General features: G+C 45.4%; 1 protein-coding gene across 4 annotated transcripts in view; it reads right to left on the reverse strand.

Annotated features, from left to right (window-relative positions):
• APP (amyloid beta precursor protein) overlaps positions 1–25,305 on the reverse strand; it is a 384,911-nt gene that overhangs the window by 64,183 nt on the left and 295,423 nt on the right. For all 4 annotated transcript variants that reach the window (XM_075073302.1, XM_075073299.1, XM_075073298.1 and 1 more), the window contains 3 exons: positions 22,225–22,383; positions 4,185–4,313; positions 2,207–2,306 (listed from right to left, as the gene is read on the reverse strand). In XM_075073302.1, coding sequence (XP_074929403.1) covers positions 2,207–2,306; positions 4,185–4,313; positions 22,225–22,383 — 388 coding nt within the window. The remainder of the gene's footprint in view (positions 1–2,206; positions 2,307–4,184; positions 4,314–22,224; positions 22,384–25,305) is intronic.

Raw genomic sequence — 25,305 nt, forward strand, 5'->3', positions numbered from 1 at the left:
CAAAGGGGTGGTACAGAACAAAGGGAGGAGAGGAGCCATCATGAAGAATCCCCTAGCTACCACCTGAGCTGGAACAAGAGCTGTACCAAGGGAAAGAATTGTGCCCAGGCCTGGAAGGTGTCCAGTCTGAGGGAAAAACTTACTGAAGCATCTCTGAGGGTGAGATCATCTGTATTCAGTGTGATTAGATATAGATTTGTGCATTTTATTTTATTTGGTAACTTACCTTGTTCTGTCTGTTACTATTTGAAATCACTTAAATCCTACTTTCTGTATTTAATAAAATCACTTTTACTTATTAACTCAGAGTATGTATTAACACCTGGGGGAGCAAACAACTGTGGATCTCTCTCTATCAGTGTTATTAGAGGGCAAACAATTTATGAATTTACCCTGCATAAGCTTTATACAGGGTAAAACCCATTTATTTGGGTTTAGACACCACTGGGAGTTGGGCATTTGAGTGTTAAAGACAGGAACACTTCTGTTAGCTGCTTTCAGGTAAACCTGCAGCTTTGAGGCAAGTAATTCAGACCCTGGGTCTTTGTTGGAGCAGACTGGTGTGTTTGGCTCAGCAAGACACGGTGCTGGGGTCCTGAGCTGCCAGGGAAAGCAGGGGTAGAAGTAGTCTTGGCACATCAGGTGGCAGCTCCCAAGTGGGTTTCTGTGATCCAACCCATCACAGGAACCACTGACTTAATCCCATGCTTACGGGTGTGCTTTCTAACTTCCCAACTAGGCCCTGCTGCGGGGTCTGTGGGAGTGGCTCCTCCAATATCGGAGTCGGACTTAAGAGCAGTAGGAGGCACGTTCCTCTGTGATTCAGGGTGATGTATAGACGGGTTCCATGGCCTGGGTGCAGTTGTGGTCTCATGGCCATCTCCATGAGATACTTCTGGAAACCAAGTGCTCATTCTTCTTGAGTGCGGCTAGGGAAAGACTGACGAATACTGCGCCTAGTCACGATGTCAACTTCTCTTAGGCAGTAGAGGCAGCGTTGGTGGTCGTCACTGACTGACAAGGATCACGGGCAGAAGACACAGTATGAAGCCCGGAATTCTGGGCATAGTCCAGTACCCGAATGGGGTACTTGGGCAGGGGGACACCCCTGAGCTCTACCCTATTCTAAACTATTAAAACAACAACTAAATCTGATAAAACTATACCATTATAATTATAACTGTGTCAGAGACTAGGACACTGAAGGTTCTGACCTAGACTGTGTGGTGGTGAGAAGGAACTGAAGATGCAGTCGGTCTACCCCGCCCTTTATCGCCTCAGATGGAAGCATGTGGGGAACCAGGATACATGGGCAGACCAACAGACACTTTCAAATGCTCCAACTCCATGCACATGGTGCACATGAGTAACCCATAGTGAAATACAATAGGTACCGTCACTCTAAGAAGAATCAGGAGTTTTAAACTAGCACAATAAAAACCCTCACGGAGGACTTAGATGCATGGTTCCTCTACGTCATTTAACTTTCATCTACTCTACAGTGGTATGACTCATTGCCATTCTCAAATTTCCCATGTCATATCAATGAGTGGCACAGAATTGCTGAAATTTAACTGGAAATATGCCAGCTTGAAAGCATCATAATGATCAGTCAGAGAAAAGATGCTTTAAGTTAATATTTTGCTTGGGGTCTTCCCAAGACACCTAAATTAGATTTATCCCATTGAATTAAATATCCAAAAGAAAGAAATATGATTTGATCTCCATCAGTTATCCTCCCAAATCTAGTGGTGACAAGAGTTAACAGCTGTTTTCTTTACAGTGTATGGGTGCCAAGTCTAAATTAATACACTCAAACAAAAATTGTGATGACATTGTTGCATATATTCTGTGAGAATTAAAATCCTGTATTAAAAGATAGCCACTTCAAAAAAATAATGTAGGAGAGAGAGGCCATTGTGCAAGCAAAATATGAATAATCTTTTTCCATTCAGTCCCTCTAGAAAGTTCATAGTAGTCCAAAGTACATCAAGATAAAAGATACATCCATAATTTACATCCCCCGTAATGTCCTCATTTATAGTTTTAAAACATTGACAAGCTTCTCCTCTTATTCGCTAGCTATTTTCACTATAGACAAAGGAAGCACTGTATTTTAACACCTTTTCTATTTGAACATTAAGACCCAATTCCCTTCTCGATCGTTATGATTCTTATACAAAAACCAAACAAACAGTTAACTTACCCACTTCATCTTGAATCTCCTCAGCAACCACTGGTACGTTGTAGAGAAGGGAAAGAGACTGGTTCATGCGCTCATATATCACACGTAGGTGTGTCATAACCTACCGAAATAGAAGATCCATTTTGAGGGGAAATCATTAGCATTTTACCTACAGTCATCACTGCAGATCTATATATTACGAAGCATGACAGTTTTCAGAGGAAGAAGGTATAAACACACTGAGGCATGCCTTGTGGATTCTGCAAGTCTCCAGCACTGCACATTTCAGCTCTCTCTAGCAGGTGACACAGAAATAGTCTTTCTGGCAATGGTTCTGCTGTCTAGCCCCTTCTTGTGTCCCTGCATCTGAGCTTACATCTTGTCTTAGCATCCTTGTCCATACCAAACACATGAACAAGGACTGAATGAGACGAGGGTATCAACGAAGGTGGTCAAAATTTTTTGGTTGAACCTGCTTTTTGACAGAAAATTGGGTTTTTGACTAAACAAACATCATCACAGAAAGCGTTTGCTTTCTGCGTAAAATTTTGATTTTTTGATGAAAAACTGAATGTTCCAAAACCAAAATGATTTCATCCAAAAGTAAAGATTATTCAATTCAGAAATGCAGCTGTGGTAGCTGTAGTTCTGTTTTGTTACCTCATGTCCTCAGTTTCTATGAGCTGGGCTTCCCAGCTGGACTTCTTCTCCCATGATGCACCATGCCACTGGACTCCCATGAAGCACCATCTCCCACCACCAAGAGGCTAGACCATGGTGCATTATGGATGATGTAATTTGACAAGGAAGCCCACTCTATACAAGAGAGTGGGGACGTAAGACACCCAAACTACAACTCCTATGAGGCACTGCGGTAGCCTTTCATAACTAGAATATTTTGGTTTTTAATTTTTTACCAAAAAGTTACTTTTCTGCAGACCTTCCCTCCCCGCCCCCACAAACAATTTTCTGACCAGCTCTAGAAGTCAATAAAATATAGAGGAGGAAACATCCCTCAGTACCAAGATCTCAGCACTCACATTTGCTCTTATTGCAGTTCTGCTGTGCTGAGAAAACACAGGGACCAGTGCAGGTACATTCAGAAAAACATCTGCATTCCTTGTTCTAACTTCTTATTTGCCAATTCTCATTCTTCCTTGTCCAGCAACTGCCAAACTTCCCTGTATACTGCAAATTTCAGCTGCACACAGCCTCAGTTTTAAAGTAATCCAAATTTTAAGATAAATGGTCATATTAAAGGTAAAAAAAAAAAAAAAAAAAAAGGGACGTTTTTTAAGGTTCCTTCAGGAGATAGTTAGAGGTGAACATTTCAGATTCCAGTGATTTTGAAACAAAATCTCAACTTCCAAATCTGGCATAGAAATTCAAACTAAAGGGTGTCCACTGTGTAAACCACAACATTAATGGAATTATATGTCTTTAATTTGGCTGCAAGCAATGCCTTAGCAGTTCAAGAATCACAGCTGGGGCAGAGTTTCCAATTACATGGTATCAGTAAAGAAAAAGCAGATTCTACAGATTACAGCACATATTTTCAAATTCAGCCACCATGTCTACAAGTTTAATTGGCATCTTGAAAGTCAACTACATCTCTGTTGCTTCTTTTCTGTTCTATGTAATTTGCAAGAAAAATATGAAAAAACTGTTCCAAAACAAATGTATCAAGGGTTGCACATCATTCAGCAGTCGATGTGCCATGAAATACAGCGGTCTCAGCTGAAAAGTGTTAGGCACAAACAAAATGCATGATTTATAGTTATGGGCACCATGAAGTATCCTTACAAATTGACTACAGAAATCCTGGTCAGAATGTTTAAGATCCTAGTGTATTTAAAATTGTAAAAAAAAGGGGGTCAAATATTAAGCAGATAGTATCACAGTTTACAGTGTATATTCAGGAGACAGAAGTTAATTTAAATTGCTGATAGTAGATTTGCAATATTTCAAAACGCTGCTTGCCCTATTTACTGATTATTACCTGAGATCTGATTTGGGCAGCTTTCTTTGGATCCACCATGCGGACATGTTCGAAGTGTTTGAGGGTATGCTGTCTGTCTTTCTGCTCTGCACGCACGTACTTCTTCAGCATATTGAACACATGGCGAGGCTATGGAAGAAAAGCAGGAGAAAATTCTGAATTCAACATACTTTTCTGCATATCTGAGCACTGGGATACCTTAGATCAGAGGCTGAGACAAAGCACCAAAACAGTCACTGCTTGCAACACCTGCCCACTGAAGAAGGTGCAACTACTGGGAAGAACATCCAATCACTTGATCAGTATATTGCAGGTTATGCAGCTGGGCAACGGCCGCAGATTGACATGACCACTAGAGTGCGCTGGGAATGTCCAGCTTGGCCCGATTTAAATTCCATCTGTTACATTTCTCTCAGTGGGTACATTGACACTGCAATTAAAAAACGCGGTGGGCCAGCGCCAGCTGAGTGGAGCTCAGGCTGCAGGGCTGTTTAACTGCAGTATAGGCTGCAGCCTGAGCTCTGGGACCCTCCCACTTCACAGGGTCAAAGAGTCTGTCCTCCAGTCTGTAAGACGACACTGCAATTAAACAATCCCGCAACCCGAGCCTGAGTCAGCCAGCACAGGCCAGCTGTGGGTGTTTAACTGCAGTGTAGATGTACCTAGTAACTGTTTTACTGTTGGTGTCAGCAATAAGTAATCAACCTGAACTGCATGACAGGAACTACCTAGTTAAGATGCTAACTGAGGCTTACCTAAAACTAGGAGTTCATATATTTCCACAGCTTGTCTAGGCCAAACACACTGTACCCACCAGGGACTCTCTGCATTCCTTCACTTCCCTCTCACTAGCTTCCTGTGTGCTACCCTCCCATCTCCCTCCATTTCAGGGACCCTATGCAACTCTTCCTTCTCTGTCCCTCATGTAAAGGGGATTTGTGCCCATACCACTGACCCTCCCCAAGGGAGAGGCTCTGTGTGCCCTCCCATTCCCCTTTCCCCCAATGTCCTCCCATGCCAAGGGCTCTATGTTCCCTCATCTCTATCCTCTGCCCCCTCAGAACCCAGATCCCTCCCCTCCTGGGTCCCCACTTTCCCTTCCCTACCTCTAGGTTCCCATTTTCCCTTCTCCATCCTGGAGGAGTAGGGTGGGAGTGAATCGAGAATGGGTTCAGAAGCTGTGAAGAAGACTGGGATAGATGCTCATTTATAGGGAGAAAGCCTGCTGAAATTTAATCAGGATGTGTACACTGATGTATAGGGTTCAAAGAGTTAAGAATCTCTTCAGTTTTCAAAAATCTTTAAGAAAGGAAAGAAAAGAAAAAAGAAAATCTCTTCTAAGGAAATTTCTAGCCTAGAGATAAAAAAAATGCAATATTGTTTCCAAAGTCAAATAAAAAGTTTTATTGGCTTTAGAACTGAAATTCATTAGTGGTACAGAATCTTGGAATGAAACTGCCAGCAGACTCCTGCTATGGACAAAGTCCCTAAAAGTAAATAACCTTATGAGTGCTGTAGTAAGGACAACGTGAACTGGAACAATAACTGTCAAAGGATTACAGAAACAGAGTCTAGAGAAGAAAGGAAGCACAGGAGGTCTTAAAACAACGGTGGAACGTCAAAGAAAGGAAGTGAGATTATCTTTGTTTACATTTCAGTCCTCTTTGCCTCAAGAAATATTAAAAAATAAAAATAGGCGAGGGTAGAGAAGACAAACAGATTAATTTCTATTTCTTGAAGAGAGTCTCCATTTAAGTTTCATGTTTAATGCCATGGGGCACATTTCTTGTTTTCCCTCAACATGTTTTCGTCTACTGTGATGGTCAGACCCAGGAAGATTTACATTATCTGGGACAACGATACTAAGAGAGGTCTTATTGCTGTAGCAATAATAAATCCTCTGAAGGACCATTATTCTGCTAGCCCCACCTGCATAACATGGCAACATACTTTAAGCGTAATTATTGAAAAAACAGAGAAAAACCCAAAACTTACTACTAACAGGAAGATACAACAGATAAATCATGAGAGACTAGAGCACCATTTGCCAAGAAGCGACTCTTGGATGTTTGCACATGAAACTTAATTAAAAGCACAAGACATCAAATGAACTATTCAATGTACAGGTTTTTGTATAGCAGTGACACCTTAGTTTCTTTCCAATAGAGGGGGAAAAAAAGCACTAGATACTCCGTATGTGCTCAAACAAGTCTGCAAGTTTGTTTTTAACTATACTGACCCAAAGTAAGACCTGGACAGTAATGAATCGTCTACTTATTTATCAAACAGCACAATGAAAGTTAGGAAATCAGGACTCTGAAGAAGCATGACTTAAAGCTAAGGAGAGTTTTTCATGTTGTGAAAAATTCTATTGTCTCACACCGATTCATAAAGTTAATTTGCCAATAGCTCGGAGCTTGTGAATGGAGCCATCACTGGAAGAGCTGGATTACATGTATCTATAAAACAAGATTTCTTGACTGCTGCCACAACATTCATCCCCACAGGTATGTGTGAGAGAGCAAAGGGGGCAAGACGGAGTGAGGGAGCTGCCTGCAGGAGACTTGAAGGCAGGATCAGGCTTGTTACATGAGCTAAACAGAGACACTTGGTGCGGGGAGGGAGCCTCAAGCAGATGGTTCCCTACAAGGGAGGAGAAGCAGCTGTTTGTGGGAGCTGACTCTAGGAAGTCTACACTGGAGATAGCTCTGAGCAAGACACTTGCAAGCTGAACCACAAGGCGGGTCACCCCTATTAACTCAAAAGAAAGAACTTTACGAAGGACCCCTTTCGCTCCCCACGGCTCTGAGGTAAGAGCTATGCTTTGGGGACAGATTTTTGGAACAGGCCCCAATCAGGGTGGTGGCTGGATCAGCAAGTGTGTGGAATCTCTGTAAAAGAGACTGGAAGAGGGAGAACAAAGGGTAGGGCAATGCAGAGGCACCCTGGGGACATGTAATAAACTATTCAGGCTTGCCTGATGTCCAGTAGTTATTAGAGGGGATTGAGTCAGGAGATCTGGGTTATATTCCTGTCACTGCCACCAACTCCCTGTGCATAGCTGAGCAAATAATCTACAAGCTTCCATGGCTAAATGGAGATATGTGAAGTCATTTCTACTCTGGGCTCAACAAAACAAATGAAATACCGTCTATTGGTTCTGCTTTTCCAGAGTCTTCAGTTGTCCAAGAAAAAATGATCATTCTCATGCCTTTTCTGGAAGAGGTCAGTACTCTCTCCCTTCCCCAGTTTGATGCCAGAAATTTAAGAAACTCAATTCTAGACAAAGCTGTTAAATTTAGTAAGGAGCAATGAAAGCACAGTAGCAGCTTTGCCTGTTTGGGTGTGGCTGAGACCACAAATAACCTCTATGTTTTATAAACACAATTTCGGTTGTGGAAAAATACAATTACTTTTCAAGGATGATAATGGAAAATGAATATAATAAATTGGTAACTGCTGGTGCTGGAGATATGCATATAGAATAATGAAGTGGTGGTACTTGCCCCTTGATTATCTAATTACTCTAAAGATCAGTTTAATGTTATTTGTATTACAATAGTAACTAGAGGCCCTGACTGACATCAGGACCTCATCGTGCTAGGAACTGGGCAAAGATATAGTAAAAGATAGCACGGACCCCAAAGAGTTTATAATCTAGGTGGATGCAGCAAACAAGGGGATACTGAGGAGGTAGAGAATGAGATGACAGGGAAAGGAGCATGCCTTAGCAAAATGAACATTAGGTATGGCTCACTTCCTGCCTAGCTGTTCTCAGCAGATAGCATCTTGTAGGCATCCTGGCAGAGCTGAGTTTTAAGAAGGGATTAAAGTGATCTTGTGTCCACCCCACAAAAACTAAATCTGCAGCACGGGCCAAATCCTTGCAATTCTATCACATGCAGAACTCCTATTCTCTTTACTGAGAATTACCCACTTTGAAGGCATGCAGGACCAGTTCCTACGGCTGCACGGATTATTGTAATTTTAGGGTATGGATTCCTACAGCTGGAGGGGGAGGTGGGGAAAGGACCTTCAGATTAAAGCATAAATGAAAACATTGCTATTATCTGATCATTTAAATCTTAAGGTCTGCATTCTGATCTCCTCTGCGTAAGAATGCACTGCCTCTAAACCACTGAGTCAGCCCTGCATGTCTTATATTTGATATTTAATCTACAGGGTTGATTGTTATTGAAAAATTACTGGGTATGGCACTTATCAATTGAAAATTCTGCTCCCTATTTTTAAGAATGTTTTTTCTGTTCATACATTTGTAGCTATACTACTACTATTAATAATAATAAACAGCTGCAGGACTGTATGCCAAACAGATAATAAGCTACATAAGGCAGTTAAGCAGGGGCTGTTTGAGCCCAATAGAATAATTTTCATTACAGTCCAGCGAGAATTGACAAAATCTTTTTTATTATCTCACTTAACTTTATCAGAAAGCAAACTGTATTTTGCAAATTGACTTTTCTCATTCACACACACATTTATCGTGACTGGCCCTTTTGGCTACTCTTATTAATCCAGTAAAAGACGGTTACTCACCTTTGTAACTGTTGTTCTTCGAGATGTGTTGCTCATATCCATTCCAAATAGGTGTGCGCGCGCCGCGTGCACGTTCGTCGGAAGAATTTTCCCGTAGCAACACCCGGCGGGTCGGCAGGCGCCCCCTGGCGTGGCGCCGTTGAGGCACCGCATATATACCCCTGCCGACCCGCCCACTCCTCAGTTCCTTCTTGCCGGCTACTCCGACAGTGGAGTACGGCGAAGGAGGGCGGGTGTGGAATGGATATGAGCAACACATCTCGAAGAACAACAGTTACAAAGGTGAGTAACCATCTTCTTCTTCGAGTGCTTGCTCATATCCATTCCAAGTAGGTGAATCCCAAGCCTTACCTAGGTGGTGGGTCGGAGTGGGCACTGCCGAATGCAAAACATCAAGCCAGAGCTGCGTTGCCTGGATTGTTGTACCAAGGCTAATGGGCAGAGAATGTGTGCACCGAAGACCACGTAGCTGTACAGCATATCCATGGATCAGCACACGAGCTAGAAAGGCAACGATGAGGCCATGAGCCCTGGTGGAATGTGCAGTCACTCGTCTGGAGAGGCGTGAGCTAAGATCAGGCAACGCTCGATATGCACGCCGTGATCCAAGACAATATTCTCTGAATGTGACGTTGACCTTAATCCTGTCGCACGGCGACAAGTTGGGCGTCTTACGAAAGGTTCTGTGCGGTCAATGTAGAATGCTAGTGCTCTAAACGTACGTCCGCGAGTAACTACTGCTCTCTATGATGCGTTGAGGTTTAGAAAAAAAGGCCCGGGGAAGGAATATGTCTTGTTGAAGTGAAAGGATGAAAACCACCTGGGAAGGCAATGCGCGATGCGGGTCGCGAGCTGCACCTTGTCCTTGTGTGGAATATCGTGTAGGTGGTCCAGCCATGAGAGCGTGAAGCTCCGAAACTCTCCTAGCGCCATTAATGCTACAAGGAACGCCACTCCACCATAAGTACAGGAAGGGAATGCCCAAAGCCTCGAACGGAGGGCATTAGTCTCGACAAACCTAAATGAGTCCAGAAGGGGGGCTCAGACCTGAGGAAAAGCAGCTCCAGCCTCTTGAGAACCTCAGAGACCAATCGGATGAGAGAAAAAGGAATCTCTTTCTCGGGATAACGTCGAAAGGCACCAGTGTAGCGCGCAAGGATGAGAGTGCGCAGCTCTGCTGCCTAGATAACAGAGTACTTCCATAGAATTTCATGCATTGGAGCCTGTGCAGGTGTCGCATGGTGCCGCCCTGGACACCAGCGGAGAACTCTCTTTCAACTTGCCATGTAGTACTCTTAGTGGATGGTTTCATGCCCCCCAGGAGACTCGCTGACTGGTGGTGGAAGCAGTGCAGCTCGACCGACTTCAACCCCACTAGAACCATGCCGTCAGGTTGGAGGATTTGCAGGTCGGTATGAGAAGTCTGCGTGGTCCTGGCATATCAGTCCTGATGGAGGGCAGGGGAACGGGCTGCTACTGAGAGGTCTATCAAACGGTGTACCAGTTTTGCGAGTGGCACGCTGTGGCGAATCCAAAATCACTCGCAGCCCATATCCCTGCAAGCTTCATAGAGACCTTGTGCACTAAACCAGAAGTGTGGGAAGCATAACAGCAAGGTGGGTCGACAAAAGAGACGAGGAAGGCATCCGAGATCGAGCCGGAGCGAGACACGAAAGGAGCAAGAACCTGGGAACTCGGTTGCTGCGGGAGGCTGAAGAGTTCGATGTGGGGAAAGCCCCACTTCTGTGAGAGAGATACGCTTATCATCCAGTCGAAGTTGACCACTGTGCGCTAGAAATACCTGCTGAGGCGGTCCGCAACTGTTCTGACCCGGCTGGGGGGAAGGACGCCACCATACTCCAGGATGGGCATATATAGAATGTCCATAACCTGATCGCCTCCCCGCAAGGGAAGAGCGGGGTCCCTCCCTGCTTGTTTATAATAGTGCATTGCGGTGTATTGTCCGTGATCACTCAAAACACCACGGCCTCGGCAAGTGGTAAGAAAGCCTGACAGCAGCGCCCGACTGCCCCATAGCTCTCGGAGTTTTATATGCATGATAGCTCCAGGCGCACCAAAGGCCTTGTGTCCGACAAAGCCCCATGTGAGCCCCCCACCCAAGATACGCGTCCGTTGTCAGGGACTGACGTTGCCCTGGGTGGAATGGCATGCCCGCACAACAACAGGAGTGGTTTTGCCACCAGCGGAGGGAGGTAAGACGCTGCTGTAGTTTGTGATGCCAACGTCCCATGCTGTCTCTGCGAGGGTGGTAAAGGAGGCCAACAGATTTAAAGGGCGAAGCGGACTTGCTGCTGGTGACAAATTGCAGGCCGCCAGGTGACCGAGAAGCTGCAAGACAGACCCAGCCGAGCTTCGGAAATCTGTGCTCTCTATCGCGGTGACTATTGCCGTTGGGAACCGATCAGGAGTGAAAGCCTGTTGCGAGGTGTGAGTCCAGGACACCCCCAATGAATTGATCTGTGAGTGGGCACGAGAGGACTTTTCCGAAATTAATCAGAGGCCCAAACCACCTCGAACAGTCTCAATGATGACGGCTCTTGTGTGCGGCGACCTGGGTCTGGAGTCCACGTCGAACAAGCCAGTCTCCGAAGGTAAAGAGGAGAGCACGCATGTGCGCTGACGACACGGAGGAAGCGGCCCACCACTGCCATACATTTTGTGAAACACGTAGGGCAGTGGAAAGGCCGAAGGAAGGAACCGTGAATCGGAATGACGATCTGCACATAAAGCGCAGGTAGCTCTGGATGGGGGTAAATCGGGAGACACATGAAAGTAATGCGTCCTGCATGTCGAACAGTGAAACTAGTCTCCCGGATTCCAGGGACGGATGATAGACCCCAAGGAAATCCATGCGGAACTCAACTTCTTAAGAAGGCGTTTGAGCCCACGAGTCTATGGATGTCAAGACCTCCTTTCGACTTGGAATTAAAAATAACGGAGTAAACCCCCTGCCCTGAATTTCTTGAGGTACCTCCTATTGGCTCGATTTCGAGAAGCGTGCGGATCTCCTGCCAGAGGAAATGCTCGTGATGAGGGGTCCCTGAGGGACGGGGAGGTGTGGGGAGGGAGAAGGTGAAATAAACTGGACATGTAACCAAACCCACCGGTGCGTAAAGCCAACAATTGGAAGTTAGTCGGCCCATCGCCGGAGAAGAAGAAAAACGGTTGCGGAAAACTGTTAGGATCGGGAAGACTGGTCTCGCTCTCGACCGAGCACCTTCAAAAGTTTTTGCTTTGCCCCGTGTCGTTTGGCCGAACACATTATCTGCCCCCTTGAAACCATAGACTGCGTCTCCGTTCAACCCGGCCACATCTTCTACTAAAAGTCCTGTCCGAGGCGTGGGGGAGGGGGTAGGGCGTGAAGTGGGCCAAAAAAGACCGCCGTTGCGTCTGCGGTTGTGATCTGAGGGAACGATTATAACACGGTTGTCCTTGAGCTTTGGAGCCTAGGGTCCGTTTTTTCAGATAAAAGACCCTGGCCTTCAAATGGAAGACTTAATTGTGTGTTGCAGTTGGAGGTAGGCCGAAACCTGCAACCCAAGATATTCTCGCATTCTGACTCCTGATGCACCAGTCCTAATCGCCGAATCCGCAGCATCGAGGGAGGCTTAGGAGGTCCGGGAGAATCTTTTTCCCCTCCTCGAGCAGGCCTGGAACTCTGGGCGGAGTCCAGCGGACCAGTTCTGTGATTGCCCATGATTGCCAGTAATACAGTTGTATCTACTGAGAAGCGCCTGTTGATTAGCGACGCGCAACTGTAGACCCCCTGCAGAGTATACCTGCGTCCCAGAGATCCATACGCTTAGCCTCCCGCGATTTTGGGGGGGCTTGCTGGCCATGCGCTCCCTCTCGTTCACAGACTGCATGACCAGATAGCATGGAGAGGATGGGTGAAAGGTATTCGTACCCCTAGATGGTACCATATACTTCCTCCTCCACGCTCTGCCGTTGGGGGGATGGACGCGAGATTGCTAATCGAGTCGCTTTAGCCTGGTGGAGCGGATAACGGCAGGGCTACACGTCGTCCGGCATCGGAAGATAGAGATGTCCACGACCCGAGGTCCTCCACCTCGGGAACCTCCTCCACCTGGAGGTTGATGCTCAGCGCGACACGGCGGAGCAAGTCCTGTGGGCTCGAAGGTCGATGGGGGCGGACCCGAGTTGATGTACCCGCTGACCGCCTCATCGCGGAGGAGGAGAGAGACCCTGCTGGACCATTGGCTTATGCTTGTGACTCCTTGTCCAGAGGGGGTCAGTTCTCTGCGTGCCCTCAGGGTCTGGTTACAGCCTGAAACTCGTCATCTGCTGGGGAGGCACGACTGACGGATGGTGCCTCTGGTACCCCGACGGGCACTGAAGCTGCTGACCGCCCCCGACGTGTCGTGGATCGCCCTGGGCTTGGTGGTAGCCCAGGCGTCCAGAAGGACCACTGCATTGGGTGTTCCAATCCCTGGGATTCAGGGAGGGCACAGGCGTGGGGGCCAAATCCCCATACAGAGCGGAGGAGACAAAAGCAGAAGGACCTTACGAACGTGCCGAGTACCCATGACCAGCGCCAAGAGGTGGAAAACACGCGTCGGACACACACAACATACCCTCAGTCGCAGCGCAGAAGTCACCCACGGCAACCGGCTCCTGTCCCCGAAGGCAAAGTAAGCCAAAGGCTCCTGCGGCTGCACTCATTCAGCGCCGCAGTCCTGAGCATGGAAGACGAGACCGTCTGGCACCAGCCAGCTGCCGACGGCAACTAACAAGTGGATTCCTGCACCGGCGACTACCCGGGCCAGGCAAGAGCCGTGCGAGTCCGGGGCAGAGACAGCTCCCCGGCGCATGCCATTGGGTTTGAACTCGCATGGTTCCCTCACCTAGCGTACGCCAGAGACATTTTCGCCAACGGCGAGGGAGCAGTCCGAGGGAGATACAGCCGGCCAGGGATCACGACAAGAAGGAACATTTCACTGAGGTGTAGTGATTGCCGGTTATGCCCCGCAGACGCCCCGGTCCCTGGTTAGCAAGGAACCGCAACATTCCCCGTTGGCTGTCCTGGGCGTTGGGGGGGGAACACCGGGGGAGTTCAACCAAGCATGCGCCGGGAGCCTGGATCCCCGCTCTGCGCGGACTCTTGCCTGCCTGGAAGTTCGACCGGTGCGGGAATCACCAGTTGCCGCGGCAAGCTGGCGGGGCCAGACGGCTCGGTTTTCAATGCCAGACTGGGCGGCTAAGTGCCGCAGACTGCTCTTTGCTTCGGGGACCAGGGAGCGAGTGCAGGGTGATCTGCGCCTGGAGGATGTGTACCGAGGGTTTTGCGGTGCGCGGTTGTCTCCGGTGCCGATGAGCATTCTGGTCGTGCGGACTGCGCGCACCGTCGAAGCTCCGGTGTAGGCGCCTCCATCAGGAGCTCTCCAAGAAAGTCCGCTCCTGTAGTCCGGTTTGAAGACTTACAAATACGACTTGTCTGTAAGGTGGGATTCCCCAGGTACTCAGCAGCGATATGGTCGCCGTAGCATCGGCCGGACAGGCCGAGCACTGTTTGAAACCGGAGAGCCAGCATAGCCCGGCCCGGTAGGTGAGAGGATTGACCTCAGCCCTCTATCTATAATACAGTAACATAACTAACAACTACTACTAACTACAACATCTAAAGACTAGAACTAGAACTTAGAAAGACAAAACGGTGAAGAGCTAGGGAAGGGGAGTCAGCTAAGCCGTACTCCACTGTTCCAACGACTGACACGGCGGAAGAAGGAACTGAGGAGTGGGCGGGTCGGCAGGGGTATATATGCGGTGCCGCAACGGCGCCATGCCGGGGGGCGCCTGCCGACCCACCGGGTGTTGCTAGGGGAAAATTCTTCCGACGAACGTGCACGCGGCGCGCGCACATCTACTTGGAATGGATATGAGCAAGCACTCGAAGAATAAGAAGTTAAATTACCTCCTAAGCAGCAGCATCCTGAATTCCTCAACATTTTGAACACATCTTATTTCATTAAGAATATCGTGTAATGCTGATTTCAGAACACTGCAAAATCCTGATTGGTTGGCACGGAGACGAAATTTCTTAAGAGTAAGGGCATGCTCACATTATCTATATGTTAAGAAGAACAGTGTGCATATGTGTGCAGACACAAACAGACTGAGGTTATCTATGTAATAAATTGTGGAGTGTTATGAGAACTTGCGCTCATCAAGCACTCTTGATTACTTCACCTGGATCCTACCCAGTAGCCCATCTTCTATGGAATTTAATTTAACACTCTGAACCTTTCAGCAGATTCAAACACCTGCCTTTTAAAATACAAACAAAACTTAGTCCCCTTCTGTGTATTCCATATGATACAGCCTAATTACATGATCACATATTATTTCTCCAATAATATAGAATACTGGTATATACTGCACTATTTTCTACAATCATATTTATCATCTTTTATACTTAAATTAATTGCCAGAATGGCCTAGCAAATACTTCTACAGACAAGTTTTCTCTCTGGTAAGTTCTAAAATAAGTTCTTTGTTTAAAACTCAATCTGTTAGCACCCAAATACTATATATCTTTCTATCAACTCAGCCGCAGTCTTTCTTGGTCCAATTCAGAGGATGAGACAGTTAACTACAATGTAATATAGCTGCAAATTTACCACAGGCCAGTCAATTTTAACTGTTAGTCTATTACTGTAGACTTAGTGTGGAGCATGCTGTGCAATGATGGTTATCTGTAGTTTTCATAGTTGGTTTGTGAATGTCTTCCATTCAGCTCATCCTGCATACATGTTATTATAAGATACTGCATTTGTGTCTATACTCTATTATTTGGGAAACAGTCTTGTTACATACTGTGAAAATGTATACAAAGGACAGAGTTAAAGTTGCAACATGACCTTGACTGTAATTTCCTGACTGGAGTGTGCTTAATCATGCAGTCTTAAAATTTCCATAACAGTTTGGAAACTGAGACAGACAATGAAAGCCCAGATGAAGCAGGAAACTCTGATGACAACTAGGCAGATGGCATCTATTCCACTTAGTTATAGTAGAACTGAATCTGTGCCTTACGTTGGAGTTGTGGGAGATTTGCTACTGCCAGTGCCATCATTTGGATGAGAGGCAAAATAAATGTTTCATGACCATAAACAATCCATGAATATTCACAGACAACTTTTTCCACTTCCACTTCCAAGAGTGAAGTGTTAATTCTAATGTCTTGGACAAATTCCAAACTCAGGTAATTAGAATCTGTCTGTCTAAATCCCTCCTGTAATTTTATTAGTTCAAATTTTTCTTGATATCTTCCTAATGCACAATAGCTGCTGAATTTTCTCTCCAGAAATGGCTGCATTTCAATGGTGGGAGAAGTGATCTTTACATCCAAGGTCAAAAAAGCATTTTGAGACCCTTCTTGATGAAACAGCTTTATAAATGTAAGGTATTATGAGAGAACACTCACCCCCATAATGGTGCATTCACGGTTCTAGGCATTCTTTTATGAAATACTTTCATGAAGCAAACAGAAGGCTGCAAAGTATAGCCTAATAGAAGCTGTTCCTGTAACATCCTAAATATAAAAAGTTCTTTATCTCCATTTTCTACTAATCTTTGCCATATCAAGAAGGCCTTAGTTTGATGTTATTCTAGTCAATGTTGACAGTTCCTTGCCATTTGTCTATAAAGGGAATTCTATTAACGTATATCCTGAGGAGTAGTCCCCTCTCTTTATTTTCTCATTTATTCCAACTTTCAGCTTTAGTACCCAAAGGATTCCTCTATACTAGAGTCTGTGGAAATGATTAACTGGTGGAAGTCTGGCTTTATTTATACCCACCAAGTTAGCACATGAAAACTCTTATATTTTCTTTTTGAGAAGCAATTACAATGAGAAGTGTTCCATTGGTCTCTTTCCTGACCCAGAAACCAGACATTATCAGACATTTGAGCTCTGATACAATTGCAAGCAGGTGAGAAATATTATACAATCCTTAAACCTATTACCTTCCTATGCTATTAAACCACCATTTCAATCTCAGTGACTCATGTGTAATGTGTTTTGAAACAACAATTTCACTGCATTTATGGAAAATGGAAGTTTATCAAATTTAGTCTATACTGATACAGACGACAAGCTGACTCCCATTTCGCTAGTACAGAATACTGACCACTGAAAAACAGCAACAAGAAAAACCCAATTAAAGCAATTTTATGTATTTGAAAAACAGCTTCTAGGGAAACTTCCATGCGAAATTCTGAGCAGCCTCATCATTTTGATCCACATAAATGCATTTTCAACAGCAGCTGGAAAAATGCTGATTTCTCAAAGTTTGACCCAGTTTAAACGAAAAGCTGAAACCCACTCCTCCTGGCACAAATCCCATAATTGTGCAAAAAACTCCACAGCTGTGGGTTTAGGTGAGTGGGTCTATGGGCTGGAACAGTGGCTGCTGCCCCTCTTTCCGAACTCCAGGTATTTTGATCATTTGATCAGTGCAACTGCTGACACAAAAGACCCTCCCCCTTTGGCCTATCCTCCAATTGCACCTCCCACAGCAGCCTAATTGGGTTCAGGAAAGCCCTGCAGTGCTCAGGGGGCAGAGCTCCCTTAAGAGGCCTCTTCATATGCCCTTCTCTCCCACTGTGATGGCCAAAACTCTACCCCATTGTCAGAGGGCACTACCACCTTCTGCAAGGGAGCCATGTTGCCCTAAAAGCACAAACTATCGTCTTCTTAAAGCAGCTGAACAAAAACAACATGGCAGCTGAAACTCAGACAGACATTCAGGGCCTTATCCTATGGGCTGTGATTTACGCTTGTGCCTAGCATTTTCAAATCAGGACGGTAGCATTTTAAACCCTCTGTGCACAGTGTACAAGGCAGTGGGAAAATGAGCCTCTGAACTTTTTCCTTATATTTCCTTTCTTATATCACTGTGAACTTGAGGGGAAAAAACAGTTTTTAACATAGGAAGCCAAAGGTAACTATGAAGATCAAATGGGGGGGCGGTGAGGGAGTGGGAGAAAAGGAGCGGAAGCCAATTAAACTCGATGTACACGTGAAAAATAAAACGTGAACAAATATTTGAGTTAACCTACTCAGAGAGAACTATGACTATGTATTTCCCGTTTTTTTTATTTGCAAAATGAAGAACAAAACTACTGATTATCTAACTGTAGTTACATATTAACACCACCTGCCATTAATCCTCCAGTCTGCAGTAATGCCATTGAGCAGTGCAAACCAGTGCAATATTTTGAGATTGGAGACTGAACAGCTGCATTCCATTTCCAAAGGCAACAAAGTACAGAAGCAGCTCGGCTGCACAAAGAATCGGAGATGAGGCTCAGCTCTGAGGTTTTGGACAGCTTGCATGATGTTGCTTTCAATTGCACTCTCCTTCTCAATTTTCTGCTTAGTTTTGTTCTTAAATAGGCCTTGAGCTATGTGACTCCATTTTTTACTTTCTCTGTTTTCCTGAATGCTGGGTCACCATGCAGAACGTCTATGTAGCTGGGACTGTACTGTGGTGTACAATTACTTCAAAAATATTGCAGTTATACCAATCTGTCCTGCACAAAATAAAATCATAACTGAATTCCAGTTCCTCAGCACTGATGTGCAAAATGCCAAAACCAGTGAGGGTGCCCCGGGCCAAAAAAGACAGTAGCTTGGAAAGTGTGTGTCTGGGAGTACGCATGTGTGCATGTAAAACTGTACTGTTCTTGGCTGACAGCACCCAAAACTGTTCTCTCCTGTTTTACAGTCTTTTTACTACCTTCTTCCCAGTTTTTGTTTTAATTTTAACCCTATTCCCTCCCTCCATCCCACCCCGGTCCCACTCTTATCTAACTCCTCGCTAGGTGTTTATCTGTAGTATCACAGCACCCTGCCATTATTAATGGCATTGCTGTGAGGTATGAGAGTAGCTTTCATAAGGGGGACTGAGGCACAGCGAGATTGACTTTCCAAGGGTCACTAGGAAGACTGGGAAGAGCCAGGAGCTGAACTCAGATCTGCTGGGTCCCAGTTCACTGCCCCATCTCACTAGATTATCTTCTCCTTGAAAGCGTTTTTGAGGCAGAAAGTGTTTTTATGATATTATATAAGAGCAAAATCGACAACATGTAATGCTTGTGACCCTCTCTTCCATCTGAGAAAGACGTGGAACAGGCCTAAAGAACATTACCCTGCAAAGAAAAAGCTCAAAACAGGTTTATTACAAATCCGAACTTGCTTCTTTCTCAAGGCAGTGATGTGCTGCCAGTATCTTAACAGTAAGTATTCACAAAAGGCTCACCTCTTAGCCTGTGCACCATAGATGCACATTTTTCTGCAGAGTAACTGCAATGAAACACAGCCATTTATTTTCTAATTTAAACACAACTGCTCTCCCATACCTTCGCTCAAGAATCTGGCTACCTCACTTGGAAAACTAACTTATTAAACTGCTAGAAATGTTTACACTTTATTCTTGTAGTGAGTATATTAACAAAATAGCACAGTGCTTAACTTATCATTGGAAGGTGTTATTGGACGGGAGTTTCCTCTAGGGAAGGACTGTTTAGCAGTAAACATAGAAGGTTTGATTCCCTCAGGCCCAAACTCATTTCAGTTTGCTAGTGACAAAGCCCCCAGGAGTTCATCCTGTCTCATTGTCATTCCAGCCAGCTGTTTCCCAAGGTCAGAGATGAGGTTGAGTCCAGAGATGTATACACAGTTCTAGCTGAGTTTTCCCCCATTCCCGTTTTCCCTTGGGGTGGGAGTGCGAGGGGATTCTGATGGTATTGCTGATGGTATTGCTGTTCATGAGTCAGAAAATCATCCAAACAGTCACATGCCCAAATTCATCTGATAGACTATTCACCCATAACTAACTATCCCTCAGCTCTCAGCCACTGTCCAACAACAAAACAAAACAGGTCCTGCTACTACATTCTAAATTTGTTTGCTGCACTTTGTGAACCGCACATCTGGGTTGATACTGGGAACAGAATGTAATGAAAATAAGAAAAAAAAAAGTGGAGGTGAGTATAGCATCATTAACAAAACTGGCGGGTGAACTATTAAAAACCTCAGAGCTGCTGTTCTTCCCCCACAGCCTCCATTTGATCATGGTGAGGCTCTGTATGGTACTGTGGGATTTTTGCTGTGACTAGTTCAGGGTCACTTTAAGATGCCATTAAATCCCCATTTCCATTTCCTCCACATTACTCAACACATCAGTCCAAAGGATAACATAGGTTGTCAATCCCAATAAGTTTTTTTTTTTAAAAAAAAATAGGAAAAGATTTAGCTCTTTTTGCCACAGAGCTAACCCCAAATCTGCACATCAGTTACTTTGCTTCCCAAATCTAGACTAAAATATTTACTCCTTTGTACTCCTTTCACTGGAGGCTCTCCAACCCTTTAGAAGTTTATTTATTCCTCACAATCCTCTTGTAAGGCAGATGCGCTATCCACGTTTTACTGAGAGGAAAACTTAACATCACTGAGTTTAAGTGCTCTGCCCAAGGCCATGCAGTAAATTAGTAGAAAAGCTATGATTAGATTTATCTCAAGCACTACCCCCCCATGTAATTTTCAGCTATGAGCTACTGACCGCACTATCCCAAAGGAAACTGTGCGTTGATCTATAAATTGCTAACCTACCCACTAATTAAGGGCTGGAGACTACACTCTTCACTATCCTTATAGTACGAGTCAGAGGCCACAACTTGTCACATCTTACTCTTAACATACGGTGCACAAGACCCTGTACCATCCACTACCACACCACAGACTGCATGTCCTTCTATCCTGTCAAAATCAATCAGAGATCCCATGCTCCAAAATATACACTAGGGATCAAGCTTTTCCACATTCACCGAGAATATACATGATATACACTACGAGCCTTCACAGGAGAGGCCTGAGATTCCCCTTTTAATTGATACAGGGTAAAAAGGTGAGCTCAAGTTGTTGGAGCCCACAAAAGACTGCATTATCATCATTTATATATGTAACTGGGAAGATTTCAGTTTCCTTGAAGTGCCAAGTAATAGGGTTCTACAACCTTATCTGCAGGATAAACAAACGTACCAAGATTTTAGAATAGAGGGGCTGAATTAAAGCTGATGATGAAATATTAACTGGTTAATTAAAAACAAAACCAACCAATCAAAACACCCCAAACCCTAGCATCTTGAAATCTGAGACTTTGAGAATTTGTGATTTCATCTGTAACCCAGTCTTCCTCATTTTAAAAATATTTATTGTTATAGCTACAATGCTGTTGCACATTAATCATCCATCTGAAAGACTTGTTTGTAGGAATTTCTGGTTTTTGCCTTGCATTGCACACTGCAGAATCTTGGAACGTGGAAGCCCAGCTTTTAAATCTTTCCTACCACTGTGGTTAAGTAGTGACAGTCTCTCACACTATCCAGCTGACAAGCAGTTTTCCTTCCAAAGGGGAATTTTTCCCCTCAAAGCAGATGTTTTTCCATAAAGAAAACCATCCTATTCAAGTGATATCAGGGGGAGGTTCGCTGACACAGTCTATTCTGATAAGTAAGAGAGGTTAAACCTCTTACATAAGCCCAACTCCTGGTCATCACCACCAACATTCTAGCACATCAGAGAACTGTTCAGACTTTTAACCATACGAATGTGTGGTGGTGATAGGAAAGTTTGTTTCAAAATCTCAGTAGTCATGTATTTTCGACTCTTTTTTTCTGCTCTGGCAGATTAACGAATGCTTTGGATGCATCTCCAAGTTTATCACTTGCCTTTGTTTCTAATGTTGCTGAATCTGTACATTGACTTAAAAACTTGTCAGTGCCCTGAGGGTTTTTCCATCTAATAAGTGTCAGTAAAATAGAAAATGATTGACTGTTTTCCACAAATTCTGCGTGGGCTCATTATTCTCTGGGAAATACAGACCTATTATTTTTGGACTAAATTTAGTCATTACAGATATGGATTCACTAAAAATTTCATCCAATCCACATCTTGAAACTGCTGTTTATATCACAATTAAAAATAACAATATTTAGCACATCTACTATATTTAAGATTCTGTTCTGGAGCTGAAGTTAAATGCCCAGCAACCCTCACACAAGAGCTCTATCCGCCAGCATCCCAGTATTTAAGCACACAAAAAATCACAAAACTTTGAGATGGAAAGGGCATCTTTTACTGTTTGCACACCACAATGTAGCACTTAACTATTACTTTGTTGAGATTTGTGGGTGCTTTTAATTTCTGAAGCTCAAGTAACTTTTAGTATCAGGTGCCTAAATACAGATTAAGGGGCATTACTTTAGGAACCCAGGTTTGAAAATTCTGGGCAACATCCTAAGTGAATCTCTTATGAGGGAAAAGAAAATGTTATTCTGCGTCTTTACAGAGGGGAATTGTACTTAGGTGTGTTCCTCTCTCTAGGGACATCTGATGTGATTTCTACATAGCAGGTTAAGTCTGTGGTATTCTACTTACTCTGGGAGGGACAGCTTGCAGAGCTGTGATATAGTTCTCCAGAGCAATGCGGCGACGGTCATTTAGCATGGCTTCCACTCTGGCCATGTGAGTCTCTACTAGCTGCTGTCTCTCATTCGCTGCTTCTTGCTCCAGTAATTCCACTTTCTCCTGGAAATGCTGTATGTTTTATGTTTAAAGAACAATAGTAGAACCATGGTTAAAGAGGTTGGCAAAGCAAGGGTTAAGGATCTGTTGCGCAGAGTATTAAAATCCTTCTCTACAAATGATGCAAGTGACCTGCCTTTTACTATAGCCAAGTGTGTCGATCTGTAGAATTTCTGAACCCTCCCCACACTGGCTTAAAATGGAAGCTTAGGTGCCCATCATGTCTGATCATCTGGGCGTGCTAATCAATCAAATATTCTTGCCTACTTCAGCATGAAAACACATGAATCTTTCATGTGAGCCTGGGAATCCTGTTCAAGGTGATAAGATTCAGTGCAGGAAAGCATTTGATTTTAGTAGGTACCTTACCTTAGAGATTCTCAGGCTCTTCTGACTATCATGAACATATATATGGGGGAAAAATAATTCCACCTTCAGCAGAATGAACATCAGAAATTTACTAAACATTGGTCACTTAGAAAATAAATATGACCACAAGCTGGAAAAAGTCTGATAGGAAAAGGCTGAATAAACAAAAACACAGAGCCAGACTGTGGGATTTAATAAGTAATATTCTGGTTCTTGATTTGTAACTGTCTTGTGATGCTGCACTGAAACCAACCTGGAAGTATATGAATGCCTTCCACATTAACTGAAGTGGCTCCAGTGGACCCAAAGGAGTCTCTGGCTCTTTGGATTATAGGCAGCTCTACTTGGGCTACATTTTTGTGTGTGGTTAGTTTGCTATGTGGGTGTGTGGAGGGGGAATGCTGTCCTTTCTTTCTATTAGCATATTCAGATAAATTTGATGAAAAGACAGTTACCTTTCCCATAACTGGTGTTCTTCGAGATCTGTTGCTCATATCTATTCCACAACAGGTGTGCATGCTCGCCATGGGCACCAGTGCCGGAAGTTTTTCATCTAGCAGTACCCATACGGGAGTGTGCTAGCGACCCCTAGAGTGGCGCCTCCATGGCGTGGTATAAGGGGCGCTGCGTGCTCCCTCCACCCTTAGTTCCTTCTTGCCAGACAACTCCGACAGAGGAAAAGGAGGGAGGGATGTGGAATAGACATGAGCAACACATCTCGAACAACACCAGTTATGGAAAAGGTAACTGTCTTTTCTTCTTTGAGTGATTGCTCATGTGAATTCCACAGTAGGTGATTCCGAGCTATATCTGTTAGAGGTGGGTAGGAGTTCACAGACACTCGGGACGGAGCATGGCCCTGCCAAACCCAGCGTCCTCCCTGGCCTGAGAGACAATTGCATAATGTGAGGTGAACGTGTGAACTGAAGACCATGTGGCAGCCCTGCAAACGTCCTGAATGGGGACATGGGCCAAAAAGGCAGCTGATGAGGCCTGCGCCCTAGTCGAGTGTGCCTTCACAATTGGTGGTGAAGGGATTCCCGCCAGATCATAACAGGTACAGATGCATGAGGTGATCCAGTTGGAGAGCCGCTGAATGGAGATCAGCTGACCTTTCATGTGCTCAGTTGAAGCGATGAACGGTTGCGAGGACTTTCTGAATTGCTTAGTCCACTCCAGGGAAAAAAGCCAGAGCCCGTCTCACATCCAGTATGTGGAAGCGGCGATCCTCATGGACGCATGGGGGCTTGGGGCAGAGAACAGACAGAAAAAATATCCTGACCCACGTAAAAGGCAGAGACCACCTTCAGGAGGAACGAAGGGCGTGGGCTGAGCTGGACTTTATCTTTATGAAACATCATGTACAGGGTCTCGGAGGTGAGAGACCTGCCTAGCCAATGTGATTGCAACTAGGAAGGCCAGCTTCCACAAGAGGTGTGACCAGGAGCACGTGGCTAGCGGCTCAAACGGGGGCCCGGTGAGACGGGCCAACACCAGGTGTAGGTTCCACTGCGGGATTGGGGGCCTAACAACCAGGAAGAGGCAATCTAACTCCTTAAGGAATTGGCCTGTCATTGCATGGAAGAATACCCTGTGGCCCTGCATCAGCCGATGGAAGGCCGATATGGCTGCCAGGTGCACCTTGACTGACGAGGGCGCCAGGCCCTGGGGACGTAGTCCAGGATAAGCTGGATTGGGACAGCCACTGGGGAAATGCCCTGCTCGTCTGCTCATCTGGAAAACTGAGACCACTTTGCCAAGTAGGCTCAGCATGTGGAGGGCCACCTGCTTTCTAGGAGGACACGATGAACCCCTTCTGAGCACGTCCTTTTCTCCCTTACTAACCATTGAGTAGCCACGCCATGAGGTGGAGTGCCGCTAGGTTGGGGTAGAGGAGGCGAGTGCAGCTCCAGGCAGGAGGGCAAGGGCAGGGTGACTGCCAGGTCCATGAGGGTCTCGTAGCAATGATGCCAGGGCCATGCCAGGGAAATCAGAAGGACCTGGGCCTTGTCCATCTATCTTTTCCAGGACCTTGATGATCAGCGGGAATGGGGGAAAGGCACAGAGATACTGGCTTGACCAGGACAGGAGGAAGACATCAGAGATAGTGCCCCATCCCAGCCCACCCCGGAGCAGAACCAGGGACAGCAACAGTTCTGCCGAGTCGCAAACAGGTCCACCTGGGGAGTTCCTCACACTTGGAAAAGTCTGTGCACCATCTTTGGGTGGAGAGACCACTCGTGCTAAGAGGAGAAGTCCCTGCTCAAGCGATCTGCCCACATGTTCTGGGCACCCGGCGGATGGAAAGCCCATAGGCAGATGTCGTGAGCTATACAAAAGTCCCACACCTGGAGGGCTTCATGGCAGAGAGCAGAGGATTAGGTCCCACCTTGCCTGTTGACGTAGAACATTGAGGCCATATTGTCTGTGAGGACCCTGACCACCCAGCCCTCCAGGTGCGAGCAGATGGCCATACATGCCAGCCGTACCGCCCTGAGCTCCTTGACGTTTATGTGGAGGGTCAGATCCTGAGCCGATCACAGAGCTGGGGTCTAAACGTTCCCC

The sequence above is a fragment of the Chelonoidis abingdonii genome, chromosome 1 (genome assembly GCF_003597395.2).
Source record: "Chelonoidis abingdonii isolate Lonesome George chromosome 1, CheloAbing_2.0, whole genome shotgun sequence".
NCBI classification, from domain to species: Eukaryota; Metazoa; Chordata; order Testudines; family Testudinidae; genus Chelonoidis; species Chelonoidis abingdonii.